Source organism: Eucyclogobius newberryi, unplaced genomic scaffold, assembly GCF_026437365.1.
Source record: "Eucyclogobius newberryi isolate DKJ021-1_F unplaced genomic scaffold, fEucNew1.0.hap1 SCAF_19, whole genome shotgun sequence".
In the NCBI taxonomy this organism is placed as follows: domain Eukaryota; kingdom Metazoa; phylum Chordata; class Actinopteri; order Gobiiformes; family Gobiidae; genus Eucyclogobius; species Eucyclogobius newberryi.
Window position 1 is genome coordinate 12508810 of NW_027315823.1, and position 12892 is coordinate 12521701.

The 12892-nt window shown below is 43.8% G+C and overlaps 1 protein-coding gene across 1 annotated transcript in view; it reads left to right on the forward strand.

Moving 5' to 3' along the window:
• The window catches only part of ptprt (protein tyrosine phosphatase receptor type T), a 186871-nt gene that overhangs the window by 50915 nt on the left and 123064 nt on the right, over window positions 1–12892 (forward strand). The window contains 3 exon segments of the mRNA XM_072451758.1: window positions 548–663; window positions 910–1084; window positions 5878–6171. Coding sequence (XP_072307859.1) covers window positions 548–663; window positions 910–1084; window positions 5878–6171 — 585 coding nt within the window.

Here is a 12892-nt window from a genome sequence, read left to right on the forward strand (position 1 = left end):
CGTTGTGCCCTTGGTCAAGGCGCTTAACCTGACTCGCCCCTGGTATCTGCGAATACCGGTGAGTGAATGGGTGACTGGTTCCTTGATGTAAAGCGCTTTGAGTACCTTAACGGTAGAAAAGCACTATATATGTGACCATTTACATATTCTTGCGTTTGTTTTCTCACCTGCAGAAGTGCTAGGAGTGGAGAAAAAATGGTTGAGGTTAGATTTCCGCTCTGATTACTCCATCGGACGTGCGAACAAACTTGTCCGCAAAGTTTGAAGCCTCTAAACTGTCAGCGGAGAACAGCCCACACTAAAAACCTAAAAATAGCCCTGAAAATCAGTGGCTCGTTTTGTCACTTGAAAAAAAAAAGAACGCTCTAAACTGACAGTGAGGAGTTTAAATTAGGTGTCTTAGCTCTTGATAACCAGGAAGCCCAATTTAAACTCCCATACACCCAAGTGATGTCTCCCGGCAGTGTACACAGCAGTCACATCATCTTCGCTGACAGATTCTCTCTACTCCGGTTTGTTCTAATATATTATCGTGTTATGTTTTCAGGTAAAGCTCCTCACTTCCTGCGTCTCCAGAACGTGGAGGTGAACGTGGGACAGAACGCCACGTTTCAGTGCACGGCAGGAGGGAAGTGGTCCCAGAATGACAAGCTCTGGGTTCAGGTGACTGACTCTGAATATCAAATTCGCAGACGGTTAAGGCAGAAGAAAGGGCATTATCACATTGTTCCTAAATTTAAAACCCACATACATCTCTGCACACTGCCACGTTTCTGCCTCATGAAACTGCATTAGACCCAAGATATTAACACTGCTGGTGTCAGTGTTACGACATATGTGAATGTGCTTCTTCAGGACGACACATTGTACATTTCTGAGGCTAAAGTGTGTCTTGCCCGTGTGTTGCAGCAGTGGAACGGTAAAGACAGCGCTCTGATGGTGACCAGAGTGGTGAACCATCGGCGTTTCTCGGCCACAGTCAGCGTTGGAGACACGTCCCAACGGAGCACCAGCAGATACAGATGCGTGATCCGCTCGGACGGAGGCTCTGGAGTGTCCAACTACGCAGACCTCATCGTCAAAGGTACACAGCTGTTCTCACAGTACAGTACGTCACAAAGCACCAGAACGCTGTTTTTAAGAGCACAAATACTCAACCAGACCTTTTTGCAGTGCTGTAATCACATCGTGTGCATGTCGGGGGCAAGCTAGCTTTTGTTTTTCTCCCCTTTGTAATTCGCACCGTTGCCATTAGATGGAGTTCTAACACAATTCCTGTTCTGGGAATGCTTCACATATAAAGTAATGTGTGCTTTTAGTAGACACATTATTTTAATTTCTAAAACATGAGATGCCAACGCACAGGTTTTCAGGAGCATGTTTAAAGGACAATAATGATAGGAATAATGAGCTGAGCACAGTTTGGACACCAGAGCCTGTTGTGTCCCTGTTGCATAGCTTGGATCTTTGTGTGTGTGTGTGTGATGTGTGTGTGTGTGTGTGTGTGTGTGTGATGTGTGTGTGTGTGTGTGTGTGATGTGTGTGTGGAGCTCAGGTGTGTGACTCTGCTCTGAGCCTGAGGAGAGAAACAGCACAACTCTACAGTGTGCATTCAGGGCTGTCGTGTAAATAGGTAAATATTTGAAGCGCCTTTTTAACATATTTATTCAATGTCCACCTTTTATAGTTCTGATGAAAGTCCTGAAATAGCTAAAGTTCATTTAACGTTAACAGACTTGATTAAATGGAAGCGTTTGAGTCACAGGTCTGAGCTGTAAACTCTGTATTGATTATGTTATCAGTGAACGGACAGATAGGAGATGGGTTTGTGCTAAAGCTCTCTGGACCCACACACATGTATTTAAAGAGACTTCCTGCACTAGCAATAGCACAGCTGGGGCTAACTCTCAGATACAAACCGCTTTATGACCACCCAGAGTCCAAACTGTTCCTATGTCACAAAAAATGTCCAGAACTTCTCCAGAACACGAGGCACACACACCAGGCCGTGAACGCTCCTGCACTGGATTCAGAATAATAAGAAAAAGCACATCTCTTTGCACGTGACTGGACAGCCACTTTAAATTATTTTCTTTTCACCCATAACACAGTAGCCCTGGATTATTATACCATCAGAACAAAGAGGAATACTAAATAAAAAAAAAACAACAACAACAACAACAACACCAAAAACTGTACATTTGTCTACGTTTGAGTCTAAGTCACATGTTCTTAGGGCTCGTCTAGGCTCAGGGTGAGTTGTAGCACGGATAAAGTAGGTTCATTATGATTCCTGTCCTGCACTTCCTTGTGCGCCGTTGTGTGCGTCTGTCAGCCGGACACTTCACACAGAATATCAGAGCAGAAGTATCAGTAATGCATGAGCAGGTACAGCGAGCAGAGGACTAGCGTAAGAGAAGAGAGAAGACGAGAAGAGCGGGAGAGAAGGCTGGACTGAGGTAAGGAGGGGGAAGAGAACAAAGAGGAGCAGATTCACTAAACCAGTATGTAACATAGCACAGGATACTTCTGAATAAAACATGTGGAGTCTACAAACTTACCTCATTGTCTAGTTTTGTTTTCAGGGCACAAATCACCACCTAGATTGACTAAACCTGGAGGAAGCATTTCACATATGAATGCAAAAAACAAAATATATGTAGACCAAAATCAAGACCAAACCTGATGACTTGTCATTAATGTCATAAATGCACTAACTATATATTATATATATTGTATAATGTTTATTGTGAACTTGTATAACATCTGGCATGAACCAGAGCAATGAGACTTGAATCACTATCTTAATGACTTGATCCTATCCCTCCTGGAACCTATTTATTTTAAATTTAAGTTTGATCTTTCCTTTTAATCATTTTTGATTGGTCTTGATCTCGATGGGAATTTTTGCCACACATAAAACTACCTTGAAATCTGTATCAAGCATAAAGCCTTTCCCTGAGTGTCTAAATTGGGTTGTTTATTTCAATATTCTGACCACTAGCAGTCATTCCTCCCCAACATACCGTTCACTCATGGGGGACGGACTCTGTACTACGTAAATGACATCTTATGGCAAATTTACTGCCACTGGAACTTCGAAGAGCTAAGAAGATCAGTGTGTTCTCTGATTTTTTTTATCAGTCTGAGCTCCTCACTGGTTCTGCCTCTAAGCCGCTCAGAGGAAGAGGTTTACTGTCAGTCTGAAGGAGTAGACCTCGACTGCTGTTTGACACTTTATCTGGATATTACGGGAAGGATTAATTTTCCTCATGTTTGTGAGTTTCTTCCCCCCACGCAGCCGTCCTCCTGCTTTGGCCTCCAGTTAATCAAAGCCCCAGTGCCAAACATGTCTCCAGAATCTGATACTTTACGTTGCCCTGTGCAGATTGACTGTTGTGTGTCTGTGCTTTGTACCCTGCCTTCAGTTTGAGTAATACGGCAGCAGGTGCACGCCACACTGAGTTACTGTGAGGAGGGAGTGCTCACATCTTATTACCCATGATTCCTTGCTGCCCCGCGGGTCTTAATGTTGTTATTTGGTGTTTTTTAATGTATTTTTTTTCTTCTCCTGTGCCGTTGGTCTGCAGTGGAGCTTGTTTTTGATTAAAGATGGTTGTGGCTTGGCGCTGTGTGAATAGTGAATTCATTACCCGCAGTAACAGACCTGGGGGACACTGCTCTGCGCGCACACAAGACCACATACACACAGTCAGTCAGTCAGTAGTGAAAACTAAGTCAATTTGAACTATATTACACCAGAAAGATTGAGCCAAATCACACGACGTGCCCAGTATGCCATGCAATGCTTTAAATTACACATATTACTCAACATTTGCTTATTTCAACGTGGTACCTCCATCATTATGTATTTAGCTGCATTCACCTTTGAGTTTCTTTGAATCTGAGCTTCACAAAACCACTCAAAATTCAAATGTCAAATGTCCCACTTTTGTTGAGTTAATTGATACAGAGGTCTGCTGTGGTCTTTAAGTCCAGAAATCATAGCCAGGCTCAATCTGACCATTTTTGCTGTCATTACACCTGCTTGCTTACTATAGCATGTCAGGGCAAGCTAGATTTTATCCCCCAATGATAATTCCCTCTGCTGCCAGTAGATGGAGTGCTAAAACTCATAAGTTCTAATGAGGGATCACCTGACTTAGAGAACATAATGTATGCTTTACAATTGATCACATTATTTTAAGTTCTAAAACATGGAATGCTAAAGCAGAAGTACAATGTTTGAAGGCCAAGACAATACAAATAATGCTGTCATGTAAAGTGCCTATGACAGGTTGAATAAAACTAAAATATTGCTAAAAATAATAAAAATGTTATCCCAGCCTCAGAAGGGTTTGGGCCGATTGCTCCTGCAATGCTGTCGATTGCGCCAGTGGCGATTGCCGTGGCGATCACCCAGTTGCCCCTGGCAAAAAAACAGTGAAAAAGCCGATGCCGAAGGCATGGGACATGCATACTTACTCCTGCTATGAACAATGAGCGAATGGGCTTTGATGTCACTTCCTGTAATTTTCTACAGATGTTTCGACTTTTCTCCACAAATACGTACTAAATTGGAGTAAAACTATCATTGATATGTACACAGGTATAAATTAGTCAAATAAAGTCCAAATTAGAACATTGTAAAAACCTGTCATGTGCACTTTAACTTGTTCCTAGTTCTCACAAACCCTGGTATATGTTTTGTTCTCTAGCACAGCTTCAGGGCAGCTTTGTTTGACCAGCCTCGTACAGCCAATCAGCAATGCATCCCAAAGCGTCAAAATTCACAAATTTACTGTATAAGAGAACAGTTGGCAACTTCAAACCCGATCGATCAGTGCTAGCTGTCTTATGTCGGGGGAACGTGTTTGGACTTGTAAACATGGAGTAGTAAAGTCCGTTAAGCATAATGTAGGATAGTTGAACGCATCATACACCACAATGGGTGTTGGACCAGGTTTAAGAACCATTTGTTTAAGAGCATCTTGAGGCTGTTGTCCAGCTCAGCAACACAATCCCTCACCCTGGTACTCTCCCTAAAGCTCCTGTCTTTTCTAACTGTATATCTCACAGTTAGAACAGTCTGCGGATAAACCGCAGCTCCTTTGGCTGAGAGAAAACAAAACAAATCTGACAGCAGAGCAAGCAAGCTGTTGAAGTCCATGTAAAACTACGAGTGTTCTTCTCAGTGTGTGGGGCAGAGGCAGGTTGTGTGTCTGTGGGTGGACTGTGTGAAGCCTGTGCAACTCCAGGATCTAAGTGATGTACAGAATCAGACAGTTGAGAGGAGGAGGAGGAGGAGGAGGAAGAAAAGCAGGAGGAGAGAGGAGGGAACAGACGGAGCAACAGTGACTGAACGAGTGCACGCTCCTCTCCCACTGAGACACACCAGAGACACGTGAGGTGCTGAAGTGTCTTCTGGAAAAGTCTGGGATCAAGTTCAAGCACAATTAACTCACTGCTGGGGCGGTCGGAAGGATTTGTTATTTGTTTTAACAATAAACTATCTGTTCACTGTGGTTTGTGACAAGGCACGACTGTTGGCTGTAATATTTTCAGATCTAAAAAGAAGCAGTTTTTTTTGTAAATGTTGTGTAAGTGTTGAAGCAGCTGTTGTTGGTTCCTGAGGGATGCAGGTCCAGGTGGAGGAGCAGCTCTTTAGCTTTAGGAGCACTCCAGACTAATGCACCAGCCACAAGTCACACATTTGCATTTAGAGCTGTCACTATTACACAAGGCCTGGATTCAATCACATTTGCAACAGGATGTAAAAGTCACAACACTCAGAGGGAATGGACTGAAGTCAGGAGCCACAGCAATGATGTACGGTTGTTTGCGATAAGTGTAGTGTTTTCTCTTCTTTTCCTCCAGCTCCTCCCACTCCCATCGCTCCTCCTGAACTACTGGCAGTCGGCGCCACCTACCTGTGGATCAAACCCAACGCTAACAGCATAATCGGAGACGGGCCCATCATTTTAAAGGAGGTGGAGTATCGCACCACGTCAGGAAACTGGGCGGAGACTCACGTGGTGGACGCCCCCACTTACAAACTGTGGCACCTGGACCCTGACGTGGAGTATGAGATCAAAGTGCTACTTTCCCGACCAGGAGAGGGAGGGACCGGCCCCCCGGGACCACCTCTGGTCACCAGGACCAAGTGTGCAGGTACGTGCATCTGTGCTTTGTTTTGTTTTGAGTGGGAATGTGCTGGGAATCTGCGTTTCGGCTTTATGCAGCTAAAATCTGGAAGTCTTCTTGACGATGTTAGTCTACGGTCGGCACTGGATCATACACTCATAACGCCCGGAAGTCTGAATTCGGTCCCGCTGATACAGCTCAGGCAATAATTTTCTCTCTAAAAAGCTTTTTTTCATTGCATTACAGTCTGTTCCACTTCACACGTAGTATAGGGTTAAACCCTAACCCCAACCCCTAACCCTAACCACTAACCCTATCCCTACCCTAACCCTAACCCTACCCTACCCTAACACTAACCCTTAACCCTTAACCCTAACCTTAACCCCAAATTAACCCCTAACCCCCAACCCTAACCCCTAATCCTAAGTTTTGTAGTAGTTAGGAGACGAGGGGGCAATCTATAAGTTAAAAAATGTAAACACGAAAAAAATTAAAGGTGAAGCGGGAGTCGAACCCAATATCTCCACAATGGGATGCTGTGGTTCAAACCACTGAGCCAATTGATCTGGAAATGTTCTGCTGCAAGACAGAAAATATACCTCGCCATGATCTGCCCGCCATGAGGGCCGCCATATTGGATTCTGTAACTTCCAAATTTGTCACTTCCGAGCGTTATGAGTGTATGATCTTGTGCTGACCGTCAGTCTACTGTACTCTTCTGTTGTCTTCATGTTCAAATTTAAGCTAAAAACTGTTTTGTTTTCAGTTGCATACAACTGACAGGATTATATTTGGATTCTTCTCTTTTATGTCTTAATCTGTTTTGTGATTTGCATTGCATTTTTTTCTGTTGGTTAAAGCACTTTAAATTGCCTTGTGTACGCATTGTGCTGTACAAATACATTTTGCCTTGTCAATATTGTCAACAATTAATATCTCAATATTTAATAACAATAATCAGACAGTATTTTCCGATTGCATCAGGAACGTGCCTCTAACGGCCGTAAACGCTACGCTTCGCTCAAATTAGGTCGGAGTTCTAATTCATCAGCGTCAACGGAGCGCCTCAGCAGGGACACTGTCAAAATAAACTTCTGATGCCCTGTCACATAAAATAAATGTTGTGCATTGCATCCAGGACTTAGGGAACGCCTCATGATGGATGATTTATTATTGAATTGGTGATCAATTCTACAAGGAGAAAGCGTGACCCGCGTGAGTGGAAACATAGACGGTAATTCATGCAAGAGCAGCCACAGCTTGTCATTGCTCTTCGGGAAAGCATTGCCCGTCTTGTCAACTTTTGTGTAGCTAAAAATCGTACTGCATATGTGAGCAATATACAACATTTTGGCATTTCAATTTTAAGAAATTACACTGTCTAGCGTTGCAGGGGCAGCTCTGACGTCACTGGTTTAAACTGACACTTTTTAAATACACATGTGTATTGAATTCTGCTTGTTATCGGTGTGGATTAGCTGAAGTATCTCATAAATGTGTTTGAAAACAAAGTTATACGGACCTGATTACTATGCAATTAAGACAGGGCATCTGGCAACAGCGGGGAATTTGGAGCAGCAACGTGAAGCTGTTGTGTGCAGAGTTTAGATGAAAGTGTGTGGACCTCATGCAGCAGAAGATAAAGCACTCAAGAGGGAAACAGCCGCAGCATGTAGGAGTACTCTAAGGAGTGAATGTAGGGTTTGCATAGTAACATATTTGTGGCGACAGAAAATAGAAAATTGTCATGATATATTATTGTCTTGAACGTTTTTTTTAAAAGGGAAAATAGAATTACTCTTAAGTTAGTCTGTTTGACCTTTTTCCCAAATCGACCCCTTGAACAGAAAACTCGCTCATTTTTACATTTGTTCTAACCACCGTATTTTTCGGACTATAAGTCAAAAAATGCATAATAGAGAAGAAAAAAACATATATAAGTCGCACTGGAGTATGAAATGCAGTTGCAAGTGTGAAAATAACAAATTATATCACATATAAGTCGCTCCGGAGTACAAGTATATAAGTATAAGTCTTACACCGGCCAAAACTAAGAAAAAAGGGGGAACTTATAGTCTGGAAAAACAGCAATTGTTCTTTTTTTAACCTAAACTTCCCTCTCATCTTTAGATTCCTTAATTTCAAACAAACACAATATTTTTGCTGGCACGAGTTGTTTTCTAACTTTATACGTGAACAATGCTTTATTAAGATTGACTCAATTATGGCATTTTAGTCCCTGATAATTGCTGTTTGGTCGACTTCTAAAATAATGGATAGTTTCCGCCCTGCAACAGAAGTCATGTTGTTGTTGTTGTTGTTACATTACGACCCAAACTACTGTACTAAACTAATTTAAAGTTAAGTCGTTTCTAATGTCGCTCGTATCACCCCGCCCCTGGCTGTGGCTGCACTGACCCATTAGCAGCTCAGCCATGACTCAAAATAGGACTCGGCCCATTTCTCCTAAAAATGTCAGCGCAACAGCTCCGGGGGCCTCTGCGTTTAGCTCCTGTAACACATTTGTGAGAGCCACAGGAGGTCACCTAGGAGGACCCCAAACCAAGCCTGGATCGGCCCGAGGTGCTGCCAGGACACGGCCCCCGAGAGCCATTGATTTATCGCCAGACGCCCCATTACTCACCAACCGCCATCATTCTTTCTCGTTTCTGTCTGCCTCTCGTATCTTTTCCGTATGGCGCGCATCGACGGTCGTTGAGTCTTATTTTTGAGGAATTCCAACACACAATTCTTGGTTTAGGAATCGTCCCAGCTTTGCCTTTTCAAACAACTTCTTTTAAAAGGTTTCGAGTGTTCATTTTCTTCTTTTTTGCTCTTACCAATCTCACTCTTTTTACTCTCAAACTCCACGTCTCTATAAATATCCTCTTTTATCATAAGCATTACTTTTTTTTTTCCAAAGTGCAAAAACATGTTTAACTCATCCACTTTTCTCACTAAATTATATAGTTTTATGTGACGAGTAATGGTGTAAGCGTTGGCTAATATGTACGCTCATAAAGATATACTTTTAATTCAGCCGCTGTCCATAAATCTATGCACTCGCTCTTTCTCTTGTCTTTTTATAGTAGCAGATATTACTGTGTGAAGGATTTAAGTCTCCTGAGGTTAGAGACTTTGTGAAAACACCTTCTTAATTCAAAACATTTCTTATGAACTGATGTTTATGTGACAGATGGTAATGTGAGCCTCGCTGATGCTTTGGCCTGTAAAGATGGATTTTTAATTCACCTGTCGGGTACATAGTGAATCGGCTGACTCTGATGCTTTTATTTTGCTGAGCCAGGCAGTTCGGATGGAGTGAAGAGAGGACCCTTTCACCATCAAACTCTAAAAAAGATCAAAGACCGATCCCTCGGTGTCTTTTGTAAGGAGACTGTGGAATTCTCTGGCGTTTTATGAGAAATCCTCTAGAAAATAATGAGGAACAAACCAGTGTAATGCAATGTATAATGTAGTGGCTGTTGTAGCTAAGTAGGGAGTGGTAGTGGTGTCGAGCTACTATACATTGGAGCATTGAGTCTCTAACTGGGTCTAATGTTTAGGCAGGTTTTATTCTAAAATACTGCACTTCACAAGTCTGACATTCTGTTTGGCTTCTTTCTTTCAGCTTTATGTGAAACCGTTGCACATGTGTGTCCAGATAAACTCCTTGGTAGGGATTAGGTATGTCAAGATTGTTCAGTTAATCGATAATCGTGATTATTTCTGTCACAGTATAATTGTAAAGACGAAGAAAGATAATCGTGACATTTTTAAGATAATTTTTTTTACTTCAATTTATAGAAAAGAAACAATTTTGAGCTGTATTAGATGTAATTTAAATGTGATTAAATGTGATGATTTTATCAGCAAAATTAAGCCCTTTCTGCTCAGCTTTTCCTCAAAAAACTAATGGTAAATGTAAAATGATTTTGCTGTTTATGTCAAATTGATCATTCGGAAAATTTGATTTCATAAAGCAGGTCACGTACTGAGGAGCGGCAATGTGTTCTCTCTATTTTTTTTCTCTCCTTTTTAAAAAAAAAACAGTATATCGTAAAACACATACTTTGAAGACGGACAACTACAGTAGGTGGCAGTAAATGCACCTTTTCAGTTGGCTGCCAGCCGCCATTAAAAGTAACACAACAACAACAACATGAAAGAATATTTTGGATTTTAAGTTTATTCTCACAATAACCGTTACACTAACATTTGAAATAGCGATATCCCTGCTAGAGATACACTGATGTGGATTGGGTCTTGATTGCACCTCTTTTGACAGTCTTTTGAGTCATTTTCAACTATTTTCAAGGTTAGCTTTTCAGGTCCTGTGCCTCTGTCCGCTCTGCTCTGACAGCACAGCCCATGTTGCAGCCAAACTTCAGGCTCCGTGTCCCCCGTGCAAGACAATAGTTCAGTCTGCTCCCGTGCACGGTGCAAGTTCTGGAGTTAAATCATGTGATAAAAGCTTTATATGGCGTAGAACTAAGCTTCAAAGTTGATATGTTTTGGCCACGAAATGACGACAAGGAGTTGGTAATGGAAGGTCTGATATCGCCGCACACATGGATGAGCGAGCGTGGGAGGGCTTGCGTGCGAGAGGGTGTGGGTGAGAGTGAGAGAGGGTGAGAGGATGAGAGGGTGATGTGAGAGGGTGAGAGAGTGAGAGTGAGAGAGGGTGAGAGGATGAGAGGATGAGAGGGTGAGAGTGTGAGAGTGTGAGAGGGTGAGAGAGGGTGAGAGGGTGAGAGGATGAGAGGGTGAGAGTGTGAGAGTGTGAGAGTGTGAGAGTGGGTGAGAGGATGAGAGTGTGTGAGTGTGAGAGTGAGTGTGAGAGTGTGAGAGTGTGAGAGTGTGAGAGTGTGAGAGTGTGAGAGTGTGAGAGTGTGAGAGAGGGTGAGAGGGTGAGAGTGTGAGAGGGTGAGAGGGTGAGAGAGGGTGAGAGGATGAGAGTGTGAGAGTGTGAGAGTGTGAGAGAGGGTGAGAGGATGAGAGTGTGAGAGTGTGAGAGGGTGAGAGTGTGAGAGTGTGAGAGTGTGAGAGTGTGAGAGAGGGTGAGAGGATGAGAGTGTGAGAGTGTGAGAGGGTGAGAGTGTGAGAGTGTGAGAGTGTGAGAGTGTGAGAGAGGGTGAGAGGGTGAGAGTGTGAGAGGGTGAGAGAGGGTGAGAGGATGAGAGGGTGAGAGTGTGAGAGTGTGAGAGAGGGTGAGAGGATGAGAGTGTGAGAGTGTGAGAGGGTGAGAGGGTGAGCGGTTGAGAGTGAGAGAGGTTGAGAGGGTGAGAGAGTGAGAGGGTGAGAGTGAGAGAGTGAGATAGTGAGAGAGGGTGAGAGGGTGAGGGTGAGGGTGAGAGGATGAGAGGGTGAGAGGGTGAGGGTGAGATGGCAGCTCTGTGACTTGTGCTTCAAATGCGTTGTACTGAAAACCAATCAATCAAAGTCCATGTCCACTTCGGTATCGGAACTGAAAAAGCTGGCTCGGCATTAGCATCATATTCTTTGTATTTGTATTTTGGTACATATTAAAAACAAAGAAATGCTAATTTATGTACTTAACCTGTACCCTTAACCTGTATGCCGGATTGTAGTCAACGCTAATAATTCCGTACCAGCGAATGCTCTACTGACTGTCAACTTGTGGGTGTGGCCAGCTTTCAAAACCCATTTTTCAAAACTTAAAGAGACATAAAAAGTGCTGCAGATAATAACCTCATTCGACTCCGATTGAATGAGCCAATCGCACATGAACCCCAGCCTTATCTTCCCGGATACTACTTCTAACAAACAGTTGAATCTTCCTAGTAACAGACTCTATTCTGAGGTGTTACATGTGCCACGGAGCAGCACGAGTGAAGACGGAGGTGAGAAGTTTGTCTGTCTGGAGACGAACGAGTGTGAACTGTTTGAAAAGCTCACATCCTCAGCACATGGAGTCAGATCCTTCAGCACGACAAAAGGCTGCGCTCCAGCGGTCACTTGGGTCAGCTGCTGTTTGGAGACGGACGCCGGGGCCGCAGTGATTGCACATGTGCATTTACATTGACGCACAGTGTGAGCCTGGCAGCAGTGGAGCGGCTGTAATCAACACTTTGAGAGCTGTGAGGAGGCAGCACGAGTAACACCAGGGGACCGGCAAATATGGGAGGGCATGTGTTTTCACCAACGTCAAGGGGATTTCAAACGTACGACCGGACAGATTTTAGAGGCAAATGTGGAACTAATCACTGGGCAGAAATGTACGTTTTCAAAGCAAACATTGCGCAGTATGTTTAAGGCTACGTCATATATTTGCAGTGATCCTCCACTCCTCTTCAACCTCACTCTCCCCTTTAGTCCTTTAGACCCCGCACTTCCTCCACCTCCTTCTCACTTTACCCTTTAGTCCCTCAGACCCCGCCTTTCCTCCACCTCCTCCTCCTCGCTTTTCCCTTTAGTCCAACAGACCCCGCCCCTCCTCCTCCTCACTCTCTCTCCCCTTTAGTCCTCCAGACCCCGCCCTTCCTCCTCCTCCTCACTTTCCCCTTTAGTCCTCCAGACCCCGCCCTTCCTCCTCCTCCTCACTTTCCCCTTTAGTCCCCCAGACCCCACCCTTCCTCCTCCTCCTCCTCCTCACTTTTCCCTTTAGTCCTCCAGACCCCGCACCTCTTCTTCCTCCTCACTCTCCCCTTTAGTCCAACAGACCCCGCCCCTCCTCTTCCTCCTCACTCTCCCCTTAGTCCTCCAGATCCTGCCCTTCCTCCTCCTC